At 46.2% G+C, this 20716-nt stretch overlaps 2 protein-coding genes across 2 annotated transcripts; one reads left to right on the forward strand and one right to left on the reverse strand.

Annotated features, from left to right (window-relative positions):
- Positions 1-4233: 4233 nt before the first annotated feature.
- On the reverse strand, positions 4234-5582 carry WFDC10A (WAP four-disulfide core domain 10A). The gene is made up of 2 exons (XM_030308959.1): positions 5310-5582; positions 4234-4379 (listed from the first exon to the last, which is right to left on the reverse strand). The coding sequence occupies exons 1-2, from the start codon at positions 5404-5406 to the stop codon at positions 4234-4236; spliced, it is 243 nt and encodes an 80-aa protein (XP_030164819.1). The 5' UTR covers positions 5407-5582.
- Positions 5583-13003: 7421 nt separating this feature from the next.
- On the forward strand, positions 13004-15042 carry WFDC9 (WAP four-disulfide core domain 9). Its single transcript, XM_032592738.1, has 3 exons — positions 13004-13157; positions 14103-14250; positions 14762-15042. Exons 1-3 carry the CDS (start codon positions 13067-13069, stop codon positions 14790-14792), a joined length of 270 nt encoding a protein of 89 aa, XP_032448629.1. The 5' UTR covers positions 13004-13066; the 3' UTR covers positions 14793-15042.
- Positions 15043-20716: the final 5674 nt, after the last annotated feature.

The raw sequence follows: 20716 nt of genomic DNA on the forward strand, positions 1-20716 counted from the left end.
AGCAAGCGTAAGTCATACAGATCCTTTAAAAGGTGCAAAATGTTTCCAAGGGGCCTTTGAAAACTTACTCTCCTTTCAGAATAAGTGAAATTTAGAAGCTGGAAAAATGCAAGTTTTAGGCATGTGAATCTTTGGCACGCTGACTTTGAGCAGGTTGGATTTAGGAGACCTGAAGGGAAGAGGAGAGAAGGAGATTGTGGGGAGAAACAAAGGAGAGCAGCTTTAAATGTAAAAGATCAGATGCTGGGGGGACTTCCACCCTTAGGTGCTTACATCTGCGCTCCCACATTCTCCATTCAGAAACTGTGTCCCTGCCAGCCTGCCTCAGCACGGCTTGATGAAGGAAAACTGCCAAGGGAAGGCACTGGGGCTCATTTGCCATGGGGCAGTGTTTACCAGAGGATACAACCTGACTGGTGAAGCTCCAGGGCAAAGGCAAACTATCTTCGAGCACGACAGGTTTCCAGAAATCCTATAAATCACTCACGTTGTCTGCACAAGCACGCCAGCTCAAGGTGGCGGGCTGTCCGATTTTGAGCCTGGCTCAGGCTGTTTCTGTGGTCCTCTGAGGGCATCGGCACACGGCAAGAGAAACACGCAATGCGACGCTCCGTCCTCCACTTACAGGTGGGGATCTGAGGTAGGAGGTAGCTGGGTGAAGGTGAGCACGCACTGGGGTAGAGCTGGGGTCCTGGAAACTGCCTTTTGCACAAAGAAGGAGGAAGACTGGTGCACAGTAAATCCAAAGCCATGGGTTCCATGCAGCTATTTATTTGTATCTAAAAAAGCACTCTCCACCTAAGTTTTCCAGAACTTTGAGATCTGTTCATTGACGAGGCCTTGCGCTTAGTCCAGTTTTCTGCGTTCCTTACTTGCCCTTAAAGGGTGTTGACGATCCTGGGGATGTCCTATCCCCTTCTTCGCACACCTCAGGTGCCCTCACTGAGCCAGAGAAGAGAAATATAATCACGCCCAGGCTGGGCACTACTCACATAGAGAATTCTGGGCGACTCTTTGGGCATCTTTTGAGACAGAGTGTAGGGTGATGACAAGGCCCCTGGGCATCGCAAAGACCCAGAACTACTGCGCCCCTCGGAATTCAGGGTCCTCGGCTTTCCAGATAATGTTTAAGAGGAGAAAGTGTTAGATTTAGTTAGAGTCAGCGGTACGGGTGTCTTGTTTCACATCTGCCCCTTTTATTTGTGTGACCTCAGACAGGTATGTCACCTCTCTCCCAATTTTCTTATTTGAACACCAGAGACAACAATCCCCATCTCACAGAAATGGTGTCGACACCACGTGGGCCGGGAACTCCTCCAAGAAGCCACAAATAAAATGTCATGCCTCAAGGCCCTTACCCCCACCTACCTCTGAAGGTGTCTGAGGTGAGTGTCTGCAGTAACTGGCTGAAAGCTCTTTTATGTGACCACTTCCACCCGGGGAGCGGGAGGGGAGGTAGTGGCTTGGAATGGGGGGAGAGGAGCAGGAAAACAAAGTTCAAAGGCCCGGAACTTAATGGTGATTGGGTTGTGGCAGATCTGTAAGTTCTACCCAGGAACTACACGGTGGCCGTATCACAGACTCTTTCCTCTGATATTCTCCCATTCCAAAGTATCGGATTTTCTTTGATGTGAGCAGCACCTCCTGTAAGCTGGGAGGAACGCTGTGTACCCGAGTCAGCTCTGGCCACCTAAGCAGACCCAAGTCTAGACTCTTTCTGTGGCGCATCTGATTCTACCCAAAGGTGGGGAGTGAAGGGCAGTTTGTACAACTATTTGCCTTGGACTTGCTTTGTGCTAATAAGGTCCCACCCTCCTCTGTATTGATTCTCTTTTGCTCTTTCAGGCATCACACTGTCTCCCACCAAATGCCCTGGGGGTCGTATGTGGATACAAAGAGACTGTGTAGGAAGGACTTTAGGAAAGACAGATGACCACCCAGCAAATGAGGGAAGGGAAGTGACGGAATCTTGGCAGTTTGTGAGGTGAGGGGTGGGGGGATCTGCTCACCAAATATCAGAGAGGAGCAGTATATTGGGCACTCGTACCCATGACTTGGAGCTGATTAGACAAAAGAGAAGAGTCAGGTGGGCAGGGGCCAGGGCTCCCGAGGAGCAGACCTCCTTCTTGCAAACTCTGTCTCCAGGAATATTTCCTACACTGTCTGGAGACACCCATATACAAGTGATGTGCCCCAGGATGTGTCGGGTGCATCGAGCAGTGGGATTCCAGGGACTTGGCTGAGGAGGGTGGACTGTATAGAGACAAAGGGCAGAATTTGGGGACCTGGGTACAAATGTGTGGGAGCAAACTGAAGGGAACTTTGAGGGGGACTGCAAATGGTGCCAAACCTAAAGCTACTGAATTATGGATTCCCAAGTCCTTGCTTTCTATGGTAGGAAAACGATGTTCTGTACAGGGCAATCACAGCCCTGCCCTGGGTCTGGCCCAGATGTTAGGGGCCCTTCGGGGTCTGTTTGAGGAGCACCGTCGCTGAGAGTGCCAAGGAGCTTCCTCCCAGGATTCTTGCCACTCTTGGTTCCGGATCACGCAGATGGGTATGCAAAAAAGCTGTGTAGAATTTAGGAAAACAGCAGGCTCTGGCTGTCACTATCCGTATATTTTATACACACAGGCACACATACGCACAGTGGATATACACACACATATATAAACACACACACATTTTTACACACGTATATAAACACCCCTCATATACATACACACATGCACACACAGACGTACAAACACACATATGTTTACACACACCCATATGGGCACAGATGGATGTATAGGTACACACACGTTATTATGTATGTATACATATTATTATATGATTATATATACACATATACACACATATATTACACCTGTATATAATACTTGCTCATGTATTTCCGATCCATAGTGTGCCTATGTTTTCTTCTACAGCTGCAAGGTTGTGTTGTTGGTGCCTGCTCTCATAGTCTCCGTTCCCGAGCTCTCCATATATCCTAGAAATCGATTACTCCACATGCATTTGCATTTTCAAATGGATATATAATTGACATATAACATTATGTTAGTTTCAGGTATACAGAATAATGATTCAAAATTGGTGTAGTGAAATGATCATCACAATAAATCTAGCTAACAGTCATCACCACACTATTACACATTTGTTTTCCTTGTGATGAGAGCTTTTAAGATCTAGTCTCTTAGGAGTATTGTCTACACTGTCTACACAGTATTGTTAACCACAGTCACCATGCTGCACAGTACATCCCCAGGACTTACTCATTTCATAACTGGAAGTTTGTGCCTTTTGAACACATTTTGTTCACACCCTACCTTCCACCTCTGACAACCACCGAATTGTTCTTCGCACGCGTGAGTTTGGGCTGTCTTTGTTTTCTACTCACATATAAGTGAGATCATACAGCGTTTGCATTTTTAAAGGGATCCAGTCTCCAGAGAAAAAAATGGCTGCTCGTGGAAATGTAAGCATCACTTAGGAATTCTTTTTGGATAGGAATCCTTTTTGGATAGTTGGCCTCAGGGTTAAGGGTGAGGGTTGAGTGTCTTGGGCTAAAACTATCCCACCCAGGAAAAGTTGAAAGAGGACACAGTTTGTGGAGATCTTCCCGCAGCCACTAGGATGAACAAGTAGAGAAGAGGAGGCAGGTGAGAAAGGAAAGGCCGAGGGGCTCCCCCTAAGGGAACAGAATGGGGAGAACAGAATGGAGGTAGATTAAATTTAAGAGGCGGCCCCCTTGGGGTCTCCTACTCTGTGCCTCAGAGTGTAGCCCCATCTACCTCATTTTTAACTTGGCCCTTCTGACTCCAGGCTGAGGAGTGTTCTGGTTAGCACTGGGAGATACCATAAATGAGCAGTTTCTCCCTGGCGGGACTGTTTCAGTGAGCAGATCAACAATGAGGCTGGGCCTCAGGGGCCTGCAGGGGAGCAGGGGCCGATGGGAGAGAAAATAGAGAAGCATGACAAGGGGAGAGAGATCAGAGCCCCGGACTCAGAGAAAGGGTCTGCACTGGGTCCTCAATGCTTACAGGCACAGGGAGTAAAACAGGCAGGTCTGTGAACATTTGTGCTGGTTTATTTGACAGGAACAAGCGGTTCAGACAGGAGGGAGGGTGCATTCCTCTTGACATCCTGGTGCCAGGGATCTGCGGTCCTGGTGTTGGTCTGCCTAGAGGGTTAGGGGAGCAGGGTGCACAGCCCATCCCCCTCACCCACTCCCTAGAGTGTCATGCAGATATTCCCACAGAAGGTTGAACAGCATATGTTATTTGCTTGACAATCTTGGTGATATTCACATGGACGTCTGCACATATATATGTTGGTGTGCTTTTCACAAACCTTGACTTCATTGAACTGCTCTATTTCTGAAACAGAGCAGGAGCAGAGTCAGTGGAACCAGACCCCTAGAGATCCTGTGTCTCAAGCTTAAAGCCTCCCCAAAGACCCCAGTACCCAGGTCCCATTTATGAAGCTCTTGGACTTTTCAAGGCACTCACTTTCTGCCCTTTACACCCAATCCTGGTGATTGGTAGTATCTTAAATCCTATATCCCTCCACTCTAGCCAACAGATCAATGCCTGGCCTTCCTGGGCCCTCTGCATTCTCTGCAGCCAGGAACCTGTCTCCCAAGTTAGTCATGGTCTTGGTGAAGTCACCCCCATAGAATCTACACTATAAGAAACTCAGCAAAGTCTGAGACATCCTGCAGAGCCACTCACTCCCCAGAATTTGCAGGGTCCAGAGAGGAAGATGACCTGTCACCTTCCCCCCCTCTCCTGTGCCTGTCACTGTGTCCAGGACCCCTGCCCCTTCCCAGAAAATACCACTTGCACTATTTCCCTTCCACTGCCATCATCCTGGTCCCTCTGATGAGAACTTTGACTTGACCCTGGACACTCCAAAACTTACTTTCCCAGGGCCCTTTCATTCTGTACCCACCCCCATCAATATCTCTGGATGCTTACAGGTCACATATGGGCAGAAATCCAAGAATAGTGGTTCGGTGTCCCCAAGTGATTCTCAGCCCTGATGAGGGTACACTGCTCTGTGTACCATTTGTGTCTGGGTACTTCGAATGGTGAATCAAAAGACAAAGTTTCCCCCTCCACCCCCATCAGTGTTCCCGGTGCTGGGTAAAGGGGCCAGAGGGCTATCGTTTGGAAAGACCCAGAATCTTCATAGTGCTGTGGTCAGAGTAGGGTGTGATTTAAGGTTCCAATTTCCAGGTCCTCCCCAGACGGGACACAGCCTCTCCTGGCCCCTTTCTCTCCCCACCCCCTTAGTCCATCACCTACTCTGCATCCTGTTCAGTGTACGGTGCCCTCCCTGGACCTGTAGCAGCGGCAGCAACACAGAGAGGAGCAGGATGGGCAGGAGAGCCTGGGTTGGCATGACTCTGGCCGGAGTGGACAGCTCTCAGTTTGGGAGTCTCTGGGTGCTTGTCCTGGGCTCCTCCCTGCTTCCACTGGCCAGACAAGGAGGCTTTACCCTCCTCCTCTTTGCCAGCCCTTACCATGGCCTGTTCTCTGGGACTTAGACTCTTCAGATGACTCCTCCTCTTACATGATTTACTCTCTCCTTTGCAAACAATATTTCCTACTTTCTAATGATAAGATGATTCACAGAAAGAGGGAAGAAGGTATAATTTTTAAGAATTGTCATAATCTAACTGCAGAGAATTAACCTGTGCCTGTTTGCATTACCATTCTATTTTTTTGCATATTTAACATAAAGTATCTATTGTTTTCTCACATTTAGAACAACTGACCTTTTGTTACCCATCTGGTCCCACCCTCATCTAATCAGGAAAGTATTCCCCAGTGTGGTTTTCCATAATTACACATGTCTAACTTAAGATAAATATCTATTGTCAGGGTGCCTGGGTGGCTCAGTTGGTTAAGTGTCCGACTTCAGTGTAGGTCATGAACTTACAGTTTTGTGGGTTCAAGCCCCAGGTCAGGCTCTGCACTGACAGCTCAAAGCCTGGATCCTGCTTTGGATTCTGTGTCTCCCTCTCTCTGCCCCTTCCTTGTTCCTGCTCTGTGTCTTTCTCTCAAAAATAAATAAACATTGAAAAATTTTAAAAACTTGTCTATTGTCAAGCATTTGCCTTGTTCTAATTACTGATTATCTAGACAATATTATGTTGGGCATTTTCAACCATAAACCTTTTAGTTTTTAGACTAATATAAGAGAGGTAGAATTTATGGGTATAAGAGTTATTTCAAGTATAAATAAATAAATGCACATATATATACATGTTTACCTGTATAGACACACACATACTTGGAGACACAAACAGAAGGAGAATGAGATTTGTAATTAAACATGTTTGCATCATGTTGAACTGAACAGAGGATGACTGTCAATTTCCTCAAACTTTGAAAGGCACCACAGCGTAAATCAGGAGATGTTGTGGGGAATCAGCCCTCTATTGGCTATAAAAAATTGAGTAGCAGAGGAATGTCCTTAGGTTTTGTGCTTGTGCTAAAGCAGATGAGGAGTGGAATCCTGATTCCAATGTTTGCCAGCTTTGTAATACTGGGACTATACTATGACCTTTATAGACTTCGTTTACTCATTATTTCTTGGCACCTCCGCTGTGAGGATGAAATAAAATGCCATCTATAAGCACCTTCATACTACTTGGCACACAGCAAGTGCTCAATGTAACATTGGTCTTCTCTCCATTCTCCCTTCCCAACCACACATAGCAAGCCCCGCACAAACAAGGACCAAAAGAAGTCTCTTACCTCTTAGTTTATACTGGGTATTAAGACCCAGCCTTGGAATTGGACTCTTAGAAGAAAAACCTTTTGGTCCAGGAGTCAGTGGGACTCTCATGCTTATGCAAGCAGATCCGCTGACTCCACGTGGATTGGAGGCATAGCCAGGAGTAGACGTACAGGAACCCCAAAACAGCCATTTCAAATGAACTATGTCTACGCTCTTAAAGAACAGACAATGTGGGGGAATTTGTTCTGGTTTTCTGCAGGGAGGAGGTGAAGTCTGCTCCAGGGACCTTTTCTCATCCTATGAGGTTGAGAGTCAATTACTCTACCTTGTCCTTCAACTTATTTCTTCCTGTCGATAGGCTCCACGACCTACTCCCTTAGGGGGAGTCCCTCAGCCTTTCCTTTCTCACCTGCCTCCTCTTCTCTACTTGTTCATCCTAGTGGCTGCGGGAAGATCTCCACAAACTGTGTCCTCTTTCAACTTTTCCTGGGTGGGATAGTTTTAGCCCAAGACACTCAACCCTCACCCTTAACCCTGAGGCCAACTATCCAAAAAGGATTCCTATCCAAAAAGAATTCCTAAGTGATGCTTACATTTCCACGAGCAGCCATTTTTTTCTCTGGAGACTGGATCCCTTTAAAAATGCAAACGCTGTATGATCTCACTTATATGTGAGTAGAAAACAAAGACAGCCCAAACTCACGCGTGCGAAGAACAATTCGGTGGTTGTCAGAGGTGGAAGGTAGGGTGTGAACAAAATGTGTTCAAAAGGCACAAACTTCCAGTTATGAAATGAGTAAGTCCTGGGGATGTACTGTGCAGCATGGTGACTGTGGTTAACAATACTGTGTAGACAGTGTAGACAATACTCCTAAGAGACTAGATCTTAAAAGCTCTCATCACAAGGAAAACAAATGTGTAATAGTGTGGTGATGACTGTTAGCTAGATTTATTGTGATGATCATTTCACTACACCAATTTTGAATCATTATTCTGTATACCTGAAACTAACATAATGTTATATGTCAATTATATATCCATTTGAAAATGCAAATGCATGTGGAGTAATCGATTTCTAGGATATATGGAGAGCTCGGGAACGGAGACTATGAGAGCAGGCACCAACAACACAACCTTGCAGCTGTAGAAGAAAACATAGGCACACTATGGATCGGAAATACATGAGCAAGTATTATATACAGGTGTAATATATGTGTGTATATGTGTATATATAATCGTATAATAATATGTATACATACATAATAACGTGTGTGTACCTATACATCCATCTGTGCCCATATGGGTGTGTGTAAACATATGTGTGTTTGTACGTCTGTGTGTGCATGTGTGTATGTATATGAGGGGTGTTTATATATGTGTGTAAAAATGTGTGTGTGTTTATATATGTGTGTGTATATCCACTGTGCGTATGTGTGCCTGTGTGTATAAAATATACGGATAGTGACAGCCAGAGCCTGCTGTTTTCCTAAATTCTACACAGCTTTTTTGCATACCCATCTGCGTGATCCGGAACCAAGAGTGGCAAGAATCCTGGGAGGAAGCTCCTTGGCACTCTCAGCGACGGTGCTCCTCAAACAGACCCCGAAGGGCCCCTAACATCTGGGCCAGACCCAGGGCAGGGCTGTGATTGCCCTGTACAGAACATCGTTTTCCTACCATAGAAAGCAAGGACTTGGGAATCCATAATTCAGTAGCTTTAGGTTTGGCACCATTTGCAGTCCCCCTCAAAGTTCCCTTCAGTTTGCTCCCACACATTTGTACCCAGGTCCCCAAATTCTGCCCTTTGTCTCTATACAGTCCACCCTCCTCAGCCAAGTCCCTGGAATCCCACTGCTCGATGCACCCGACACATCCTGGGGCACATCACTTGTATATGGGTGTCTCCAGACAGTGTAGGAAATATTCCTGGAGACAGAGTTTGCAAGAAGGAGGTCTGCTCCTCGGGAGCCCTGGCCCCTGCCCACCTGACTCTTCTCTTTTGTCTAATCAGCTCCAAGTCATGGGTACGAGTGCCCAATATACTGCTCCTCTCTGATATTTGGTGAGCAGATCCCCCCACCCCTCACCTCACAAACTGCCAAGATTCCGTCACTTCCCTTCCCTCATTTGCTGGGTGGTCATCTGTCTTTCCTAAAGTCCTTCCTACACAGTCTCTTTGTATCCACATACGACCCCCAGGGCATTTGGTGGGAGACAGTGTGATGCCTGAAAGAGCAAAAGAGAATCAATACAGAGGAGGGTGGGACCTTATTAGCACAAAGCAAGTCCAAGGCAAATAGTTGTACAAACTGCCCTTCACTCCCCACCTTTGGGTAGAATCAGATGCGCCACAGAAAGAGTCTAGACTTGGGTCTGCTTAGGTGGCCAGAGCTGACTCGGGTACACAGCGTTCCTCCCAGCTTACAGGAGGTGCTGCTCACATCAAAGAAAATCCGATACTTTGGAATGGGAGAATATCAGAGGAAAGAGTCTGTGATACGGCCACCGTGTAGTTCCTGGGTAGAACTTACAGATCTGCCACAACCCAATCACCATTAAGTTCCGGGCCTTTGAACTTTGTTTTCCTGCTCCTCTCCCCCCATTCCAAGCCACTACCTCCCCTCCCGCTCCCCGGGTGGAAGTGGTCACATAAAAGAGCTTTCAGCCAGTTACTGCAGACACTCACCTCAGACACCTTCAGAGGTAGGTGGGGGTAAGGGCCTTGAGGCATGACATTTTATTTGTGGCTTCTTGGAGGAGTTCCCGGCCCACGTGGTGTCGACACCATTTCTGTGAGATGGGGATGTTGTCTCTGGTGTTCAAATAAGAAAATTGGGAGAGAGGTGACATACCTGTCTGAGGTCACACAAATAAAAGGGGCAGATGTGAAACAAGACACCCGTACCGCTGACTCTAACTAAATCTAACACTTTCTCCTCTTAAACATTATCTGGAAAGCCGAGGACCCTGAATTCCGAGGGGCGCAGTAGTTCTGGGTCTTTGCGATGCCCAGGGGCCTTGTCATCACCCTACACTCTGTCTCAAAAGATGCCCAAAGAGTCGCCCAGAATTCTCTATGTGAGTAGTGCCCAGCCTGGGCGTGATTATATTTCTCTTCTCTGGCTCAGTGAGGGCACCTGAGGTGTGCGAAGAAGGGATAGGACATCCCCAGGATCGTCAACACCCTTTAAGGGCAAGTAAGGAACGCAGAAAACTGGACTAAGCGCAAGGCCTCGTCAATGAACAGATCTCAAAGTTCTGGAAAACTTAGGTGGAGAGTGCTTTTTTAGATACAAATAAATAGCTGCATGGAACCCATGGCTTTGGATTTACTGTGCACCAGTCTTCCTCCTTCTTTGTGCAAAAGGCAGTTTCCAGGACCCCAGCTCTACCCCAGTGCGTGCTCACCTTCACCCAGCTACCTCCTACCTCAGATCCCCACCTGTAAGTGGAGGACGGAGCGTCGCATTGCGTGTTTCTCTTGCCGTGTGCCGATGCCCTCAGAGGACCACAGAAACAGCCTGAGCCAGGCTCAAAATCGGACAGCCCGCCACCTTGAGCTGGCGTGCTTGTGCAGACAACGTGAGTGATTTATAGGATTTCTGGAAACCTGTCGTGCTCGAAGATAGTTTGCCTTTGCCCTGGAGCTTCACCAGTCAGGTTGTATCCTCTGGTAAACACTGCCCCATGGCAAATGAGCCCCAGTGCCTTCCCTTGGCAGTTTTCCTTCATCAAGCCGTGCTGAGGCAGGCTGGCAGGGACACAGTTTCTGAATGGAGAATGTGGGAGCGCAGATGTAAGCACCTAAGGGTGGAAGTCCCCCCAGCATCTGATCTTTTACATTTAAAGCTGCTCTCCTTTGTTTCTCCCCACAATCTCCTTCTCTCCTCTTCCCTTCAGGTCTCCTAAATCCAACCTGCTCAAAGTCAGCGTGCCAAAGATTCACATGCCTAAAACTTGCATTTTTCCAGCTTCTAAATTTCACTTATTCTGAAAGGAGAGTAAGTTTTCAAAGGCCCCTTGGAAACATTTTGCACCTTTTAAAGGATCTGTATGACTTACGCTTGCTTTTGAGCAGAGGCATTTTGGTTGATTCGTCTAGAGCAGCGTTTTTCAGTAGCATTTTATGTGATGATAGAAATGTTTGATGTTTGAGCTGCCCAATGTAATAGCCACTAGCTACGTGTGGCTACGGAATGCTTGAAAGGACTGGAAGCTGAATTTTAAGTTGACTTAAAATAGTCACATATGGGAAGGGCCACCATACTGGACAGTGCAGAGGACTCTCTTCTGCTTGGTTGAAAACTTCTGAGCAAATATAAAGACTTTCAGGGACAAGGACAATCATTACCTGTGACGATGCGATCATAACATTAGAATTTTGATCTTTCCTTGGGCTCTTTTGTTTTCCTTCCTTTCTGGTTTCAGGACGGCAAAGCAGAAGATAAAGGTTAAAGGGGGCAGACAGTAGAGCACTGGGAAAATTGACTGGTAATTATCTTCCCCCCACCCCTCAGCTGCCAGTTGTCAGCAGGCTCTTTCATCTTCTGCTTCACTCTTTTTTCCTTAACAGTTTCCTTAACCATCTCTGGGGGATTGATCGTGATATTTATAGTTGGCTTGTTGGCATGACTTGTGTGATGTGATCATATTATTTTGTCTCCCTTGTGTGTATTCTTCATTCAGAATGGCTAGTTGTTTCTTTTCTCCTCCTGGAAAATGTAGGCAGGAGCCCCACCTTTTGTGTGACTGCTCAGTCACAAAACATCTCAACCTAATAGTTAAATGTGCAGATCCATGTAACGAACCACAACTCCACCAATTGTTGAGAACTGTGAACTCGCTCCTCCCTCAGAAGCTCTAGCTTGGGCTCTTTGTGATTCTGTTCTGTCACCCCCATCTGGCTAAAAAACTTTTCTGCTTCTTAGAGAGTAGAGGCAGGGAGAACCAACAGGAGGAAGTAGGACAGCTCTCACACAGTAGATGCTATCCTAAGCTGGCTTTGTGCTGCTGGCGCCTTTTCGTGGGAGATTCCAAGGGTTCGCTGCAGACACAAAACACTATCTGGCCATTTACAATTTAGATGTGCCCCAACTGCAGCCCTCTTCTCTGCTACTAAAGGCCATTCTGGCCAGATCCCTCACCCTTTAGAGCCTTCAATCATGACTCAGATCTATGGTATCCCTACAAACTTCTGGGACACACAGTAAGCTCTATGAGTAGTATCCACAAAGCCTTTTCTCTCAACTTGGAATTAGAAGACAGCTTCCCTGCTTCCCGAGCAGAGCTTTGTACCAATAAAATCGTTGAAGGCCTCTCTACAACTCCTTTAACTTTGGGTCATCTGATTAGATCAAAGTTTAAGAGGTCCCTGACCCGTTCTTGGCTGTCAACTTTCTCAAGACCTACTGAGTAACCCATCTCTCTTAACTCATTTTGAGTTCACTCTGGCACTCTGTCATAGCGTCTAGACTAACACTTCCATTATATTATCCTATTACATATGTTCTGAAGTAAAAAAAAAAATATTCAGGACACTTGGTGGGTTCTATTATCCAGGTTCATAAAAATATTGAGGGCAACAAAAAGGATACACATACACTGGTTATCTCTGGGTGGTGCAATTACGAATGCCTATCTATTTCCTTCTTATATTTTTTGTTGTTTGACTAGTTATACAAACTGAAGATTTATCGATTTTTAATCAGAAAACGCAATGCATTTTTATTTTTTATTAAATATAATTTATTGTTGAATTGGTTTCCATACAACGCCCAGTGCTCATCCCAACAGGTGCCCTCCTCAATGCCCATCACCCACTTTGCCCTTTCCCCCACCCCCCAACAACCCTCTTATAGTTTGCCTCCCTCCCTCTCTGTAACTTTTTTCCCCCCTTCCCCTTCCTTCCCCATGGTCTTCTGTTAAGTTTCTCAGGATCCACATATGAGTGAAAACATATAGTATCTGTCTTTCTCTGCCTGACTTATTTCACTTAGCATAATGCCCTCTAGTTCCATCCATGTTGCTACAAATGGCCAGACTTCATTCTTTCTCGCAATGCACTTTTAAACGAAAAAATTTTGCAAAGGAAGTAGCTGTAATGTGAGATGGGGAAGTAGCCTTGCGAAGCCAATGGCTAGTTTGATATGTTGTTGGGTGACAGAGGGTGTAAAGGGACAGTAGGAGAAAGAATAACCCAATATTCATAAGCATGTTCTCTCTCTTTCCGATCCTACTCTCTTTAATTCCTGTTGTACCTCTGGCAGCATTGGGAGAAGACCAGAACTTAACCCAAACACGCATAGAGACTACTACCATGAAGCCCTGGGTTCTCCTACTCAACGTGATCATCTATGGGGTTGTGATGCCTCTGCCTGTGCTGGGAGGCCTCAGGAACAAGACATTTTGTAGGTGGTATGGCAAGGGAGGAGGGGTCTCTGCCCAGGTCCGGGATGTCTGGTGTAGCTGATTCAGGGACCACCTTTCCCGGATCCCAACCCTCCTTAGAGCTGAGACACCCAAGAAAGATTTTGGTTGGATGTTGCCAATCAAGTGCCCCTCCATGCTCCCCCTCTCATCTCTGAAAGCAACCATCATGGGTATATGGAAAGGGAACATAGTTCAGTCCATAAGTCCATTCCATAAGCTTGTGGGAAATGATATTTGACAAAGGTAGACTACCTTAGGTAGGGGAAGCACCAACACAGAGCTTCCCTCTGAGCCCTTCTTTTCGGAATCTCTGTGCCTTTGATGAATACCAAAAGGGCAATATTATTTCCTTAGAATATGAAAACTGGAAAAAACTAATAAGGGATCCTTAGAGTCTAAGTTTGGGGTCAGAGGATAAAATGGGGATAGTAAAAGGAGGGTACTGGGAATCTGGGGAGAGGCTGAGTGCTTAGGTGGTACCAGCAAGGAAGCAAATAGACAAGAGGAAGTATAGGTGCCTATTCTCCTCCAGCTCAGTCTTCCATTCTGCAAACTGGGTGTGGAAATTGGAGCTACAGTATATTGCAGGCCCTGAAATCCAACGTCCCATGAGAATAGACTTGGTGAAGTGGTGCCATTAGATGATGAGGCTGTCCTGGGTCCTATCTTTAGGGAGCTTGGGGAGGACCCAAATGCCTGCAGTGCTGTAGGGATGTGGGGAGAGAGGGAAGGCATGGCATGCAAGAATGGTCTCCTGTGAACAGACACAACTAGAACTCAAGAAAAGGATTTTCTTAAAATGCAGAGAAATGTTTTGTTTGTGACTTCAAGCTCAGGTTCCAGAGCTTGGGGATAGTTAAGCTTGAGAAGGGTTTCTTCTCTAAGTTGTGGGTGGGTGGATCTGCCAACATCTATCGTCTCAGTTTCAGTTGGAAGAACAGTGGTCGAGCAGTGCTGGATACAGCCTCTGTTACAGTACTGTGAGAAGAGGTGCACTAGATTACAGGAGTGTTTATCTCCCAATCATACATGCTGCTGGACCTTCTGTGGAAACATCTGCTTGGACAATGAGTGAGTTGTTTGGAGTGGCAAGGTCGGGCCTAGATATGCTTCCTCACTACTGGTCACCCTCATTCAGAAGGTGGGACCTGGAACAGAAGTCACCCAAATCCCGGACAAAGAAACAGGCAGCATAAGTCCATGCCCTACTATCTCTGTACCTAGGCTGACATTCAGGGCAAAATAAATCAAGACACAAACATGGGGGGCTCTACTTTTCTCCCTTCTCATTCAGTTCCCCCAAAAGGTCACCCATCAGTTATTCATCCCTCCTTTGTCCAAGGCCCCGATTATGGACTCTTTAGTCTGGCCTCTGTGTGGGCCCCTTGTCTCAGGCAGGCCCACAAGACCCAGTCTCCACCTGTGTGATGAATTGGCAAACTTCTTGGGAGAAATTGCTTAAAAGTGGGTAACCCCTGAATTACAGAACAAATTCCTTTTCCCATTAACCGGGGCCAGGGGTGTTGTTAAGTTTGGGAATGGGTGTTCCCTGACTTTTAACCACCTGACTTTTCTCTTCCAGAGAACCCTTTAAATCCATGCTAAACCTCTAGGCTCTAGCTGCCCCACCACTGATGTGGGCTAGAGGATGCCTATGTAGTCTAAGAAGAGTGCTGCCTGGCTACCTGTTGAGTTATTCCCTTGCCCTGGCTGAGGACCATTCTATTCTCCCCTTGATCTCTCTGTCCTGAGAAGTTTCAAGTCTCAGCCAAATAAACTGACAACCAACCCGAGGGCTCTGCAGTGTGTTATACTCCATTCCTGTGGTTCCATTTGTCTCTTCACAGTGATCGAACTGTTCTTCCCACCCCACTACGGGTTATAGACAACCCAGTTAGTCTGCCTTCCCAGTTATTCAGTAGACTCACGGCTGTAGCAACAATGCAGAGATTTAGAAAAATGTCAGTAAACACAAAGCTTATTCTCATTCACAATAGATTTCACTGCGGGTGGTTGGCGAACACCCCCATGCCATGCATGATTCAAGCACCATACATCTTTCTATCTATAACGCCATCATCTCCCAGAGCCTCCTCTGCATCCAGCCAACAGATGGGAGAAGGTTGCGTGGAAGCTCCTGCAGAAGGTTTTTAAGAGCCAGGCCTAGAAGTGGAGCTCTGCTCCATCCACGTGCTATTTGCCATAATGTGGTCATGTGGTCCCTTATTTGCAAAGGAGACTGGGAAATATAGTCTCGCTGTATGCCCAAGGAGAACAGAAAGCAGGAGTTCGTGAACACAGGGTGGTCTCTGACCTGTCTACTTAGGCAAAGCCAAACTCCTCAAGCAAGACCCAAGACCTTGGCCTCCACATCACTGCAAAATGGAACAAGCGCCCCCTGGAAAGCTGGTGGCTCCTCTCATTAGAGAAGGTGGTCCTGCCCTCAAGGCGGGCACTCAGCTTCCAGAATCGTCCCTCCTTCTGCCTCCTTATATCCTCTTATTCCTGCCTGTTGTGTCTGCATGGTAGTTTTACGTGGGTAATATGAGTCATATCCTGACATGTCTGGTAATGCCAGGCAGGCTTCTGGCCCATAGTGTTCCCTTAGATTAAATTCAAATATAATATATGTCATATTATATTCTGCCATTAGTATCTTGAAGACCATTTTAATGTTTATTTATTTATTTCAGGGTCAGAGAGGGAGAGAGAGAGAGAGAGAGAGAGAGAGAGAGACAATTCCAAGCAGGCTCCCCATTGCCAGCACAGAGCCCAAGGCAGGGCTCGATCTCACGAACCACAAACTCATGACCTGAGCCAAATCAAGAGTCGGATGCTTAAATGACTGAGCCATCCAAGCTCCCCTTGAAGATCGTTTAGAGATATAACTTCCCTTGGATGAGGGGATTATAAAGTCCCTAGGATGTATTCATATCTGTGCCTCTTCCTGATCCAGAGGACAGTATATATTCATTTAGAGGGGCTGAGTCAGCAGATCACACTGATCAGCGGTGGAGGCCAAGGAAAGGTTCCACGATGTGATACAGCAAAGACTGAGGCCAGCAAGGATTAAGGCCTAACAGAACACTGGTTAGTGCCTTAGAGCTCAGAGTAAGGAAAAGGCACAAGGACTCAGCGGCTCAGGCAAACATCCTTCAGGAGTGGGGCTTCGTCTTGACGTTCAGGGATAAGGGTGACCTGGAGCTCGATTGAGTGAAAGTGGTTATTCCTTCATGACAAAAGAAGTCAAGAAAAACAAGAGGTTAGGGACACCCAACAGAAGGATGAGGGAAGGAAGAAGGTATTGTCCTCTTGGGTATCCAGGATAGTATAGGGAGAAAAAGTGCCTTTTCCTCTCCCCTTCTGGGTTCTTGTCTGAGACCCCCCCCCACGACCCCCCCTGCCACTGCAATCAAAGATTAGCAGGAGAAAAACAAACAAGTTTCCCAACATGTATACCTCCAGTATACCTGGGAGAGACCAGGAAAACTTAGGAACTCCCCCAAGTGGCCCAAGCCATCTCCTCCAATGACATCTTCAGCTGAAGACAAAAGATGTGGAAAGGAAAGGGAAGGCCCGTTATGGGAAGTCACCAGGAAAGGCACAGTGGACAAAGGCATGGTCGTTATGCAGATTTCTGCTGCAGGCTCCCTTGATAAAGACTTTCTAGGGGCTGAAAGTCATCCTTCTCTTCCACATCCAGAGAGGAGGACAGGCTTACAAATGGAGACTTCCCTCATGCGTGTAAATGTCTCTTATGAAGGGGAGAAAATTTTGCCAACTGAAAGATCTGCCTCTATGGCATATTCATTATTTTAAACTGGTTATTTTTAAGAAACAGCAGACACAGGTGAAGCTCTGAAAACTGAATAGAAGATACCTTTTTGCAAGAGATTGCTTAATGCAATCCTGAGTCGTGGAGAGGTGGAAGGGAGAGAAGATGTGTTGCCCCAGGCGAGCAGTTGCTTACATTTGGAGCTTTGGCTTTCATCTCCTATTTTCCTCCCTTTGACTACTGGAAGGAATTTCATTCAGTTCATCCGGGGCATTCCAAAAAGGAAATCCTTTTAAGGGGGACAGTTAGCTCCTTGACAATCAGAATACCAGAACTGTATACTTTTTGTCACCTTTTCCTCTTTCTACTTGGGACAGAATGGGAGCACATCGGGCGGTACAAGGGTAGAGCCAAAGAATGCACCCGCAGCTGAAGTCACTCATCCTAAGCATCCTGGAAGTAGCTGCTTTTCCTCCGTGGAAACTCCGAAAGTCTTCAGCCTCTGCACCAACATGCTGTGCTCCAGGGCCATACACAGCAGCACTGGGACTTCTCTTCACCAGCACGGTGGCACTTCAGTTCCTCCAAGATCAGAGCACCCAGTTCCTAGATCCGACCCCTCTCTCTTTCTTAACGACCTCATTTTGGTAACATACAACTCACCAGGCTTCCTGAGAGAGCACGTGAGAAATAAAAAAAATAGAGACTTCTTAAGCCACCATTCTCCATTAATATGCACTTCAGCTGGTGTTTCAGTTCGGATTCGTTTCGAATGCATGATGACAGCAACCACAAAGAAAATAGCGGCTTAAAGTAGGACGGGTCAATATTTGTTCATGTGGAAGACTGAGGATTAGGTGTCCCGAACCAGTGTAGGGACACCACAAACCATAGAAGATCCAGGCCGCTTCACCTCTTTGATCCATTGTCCTTGACATGAAGTTTCCACTTCTAAGATCACCTCATGACCCACAAGGACTAAGCAAGATATGAAACACCCCCCTCCCCCAAGAATAAAATTCAGACAATTACTTCAAATGTCAAATCCAAGTAAGAACATTCGAACCATAGCCAAACTAGAGGAAAATGGAATGTTGTGTTGCTCAAAACTGGATGAGGAAAGACTTTGTGGCCTTAATAATAAAATGGTGCTGTGGTGCAGCATTTTGAAAAATATTAACCGAGTCGCAATTTTTCTTCCTCTGCAGTTCCTTGTTTTTCCATCAAGCCCTTTGACCATGAAACCAGAACATGCAGGTAAGGTTTGTTTCCCCAGGGAAAAGAGGTCACAAAATTAACCAGCAAGTACAGAGTCACGCTCATGAATCTGAGGGCTGGAGTATTTTCAAAGCCATTACTGGTCACTGAGAGAGAAAAGTTGTTTCTCCGTGTTTGTCTTGTGTTTGAGATGGCAAAGCTTCTGCTTTGGCTCTCACGAGGATGGAGTTCATTCCACAACCTCAGAATTAGGAATGAAGGTAAATATGTAAGAAGGGCTCTCGTCCACTGTGAATGTATAAACACTTGGAGGGCAAGGTGAACGCTGGAGGAGTGGGTTAGGATAGAAACAGAAACATCCAGATAGGCTGGATATCCCAACACAAAATTGGGCCTGCCAGTTAAACAGGGTATTTGAATATGAATATCTGTTTCCTGTTGCTGCTGTAATAAGTCATGAATTTAGGGGCTTAAACCACACAATTTATTACCTTACAGCTCTGTAGGTCACAAGTGCCACACGGGTCTCTTCCAATTACAATCAAGATGTCAGCAGGGCAGTGCTACTTTTTGCGTTTCCTTTCTAGACGGAAGGACCCAAGACTGTGTCCATTCAGATTGTCGGCAGAATTCAGGTCCTTGATGTTATGAGCCTGAGGTCTCCATTCCCTTGCCAGCTGTCAGCTGAGGGCTGTTTTCAGCTTCTAGAGACCACTCACATTCCTTGGCGTGGGCCGCATTCTTCCATCTGCAGAGCCAGCAAAGGCCAACTGGGTCCTCATGCTTCACGTCTCGCCTTATTCTGTGGGTCTCTAACCCACTGCAGTCAGGAAACATCCGTGCTTTCATCCACTCATGGTCACACTGGACCCACCAGCCTCCCCATCTCAAGGTCACTACCCTTCATCTCATTTGCAAAGCCCCTTCACCACTCCAGGTCAGCTAGTTCTGGTTCTTGGAACTAAGACATAGGCATATTTAGAGGGACCTTTATCCTTTTTCTCTCTGCTTACACTTAAAACCTCACTAGAATGACATAAAAGAAAAAACTCACCCTAATATGCAAGGTTGAAGAGAATAGGAGAGGAAATGGGAAATAAGCATTTTCAAGAAATTGAAAGCTGGAAAGCAATGGCTTAACTAGTAAGTATCTTAATTCATTAGAAAAGATAAACCCAAACTGCCTGGAGGATTTGTACGGATTCCTGAGAATTTGGGCGGGGCTGGGTGAGGAATGTAAATAGAGCTGATTTAGCCAAAGAACTGGAAAGAGAACTGAAGCCATTTTGCCAGCATTCAAAAATATCATGCCATGCTCCGGTGACTCACCTAGCTTTCTAGAGCCTACAAAGCTTTAGTAATTATTTTCTTGTGCACAGAAGAATCATGTGGCCTTTTATGTGCTCATCATTCTCAAATGCTGAACACTTAGCAACTTTTCTTCTAATATGGTGGGCTTTTCCAGTCCCCCTTGGCTCATGCCAACCTCATTCATAAGGTTTAATTTGTGTAGAAGATGTCTTCACTTAGTAATGTGCAGAAGATGAATCGATAGTGCACAATATGTGTAAATAATGTGAGCATGGAACAAGCAAAAGTGTGCCGCAGGGACTATATATACTTCCTCTTGCCTGGGTTCACGGAGGACATGTCAACATTCTTGCAGGCACAATTCCTTAGAGGATTTTTTTAAAAAACCTGGATGGATGTGATGCAGGTAAAGTCAAACTGTGACTTTTAACCTCTCCAATGTGTCCACACTTGGATTGCTTTTTCTCTCCAACAATGTGATGGGACATCTCTGTTTCACGCCTGGACTTCCACAAAGCTTGTCATGTGTGGGTGATGGTCTAAATGAGGCTTCTCCCCTGGCTCCTGGACTGTGGCTGAGGAGGGAACACAGCCAGTCCACAGGCCACTTCAGAGTCCCTGGTAACAAGACTGAGGTCTCTATGCCTGTGGCCAAACGCACGGGGGATATTCCTCCCAGGTCCCCTGGTGCAAGGAGCTGGATCCTGAAGCTTCCACAGAGGTACTTTTGTGTGTGGGTGGATGCCAAATTGTTGTAGAGGGAGGATTCAAGCAGGGGGCCCTTGTTCAGCCATCTTGCTGCTCTCACTCCCCAAAATCACTGTAATGGAATCGAGTGATAGAAAGCTAGTGCATCTACAAAAATTGTAAATTAATTATGCTTTAAATAGGAAATATGCTGGTATCATTAGGACCTAATTCTTATGAAAGACAGGAAATATTCGGGAAATTCAGGCTTAGCAAAAGTTGTTCCACTTCAAATTTTGTGATCAATTTATAAGTCTGGAGATTAAAAAATTTTTTTTACTAATATTTACTGATTTGTTTTTGTTGTAATTTTTATGGAGGGGGGTGGGGTAGGGGGAGGGGGAGGGAGAGAGAGATGATATTAAGAGGCTCCATGCCCAGGGTGGGGACTGACTCCCAGCTCAATCTCACAACCCTGAGATCATGACCTGAGCTGAAATCATGAGTGGGACGCTTAACCAACTAAGCCTCCAAGGCATTTCCATG

Source organism: Lynx canadensis, chromosome A3 (assembly GCF_007474595.2).
Source record: "Lynx canadensis isolate LIC74 chromosome A3, mLynCan4.pri.v2, whole genome shotgun sequence".
NCBI lineage: Eukaryota > Metazoa > Chordata > Mammalia > Carnivora > Felidae > Lynx > Lynx canadensis.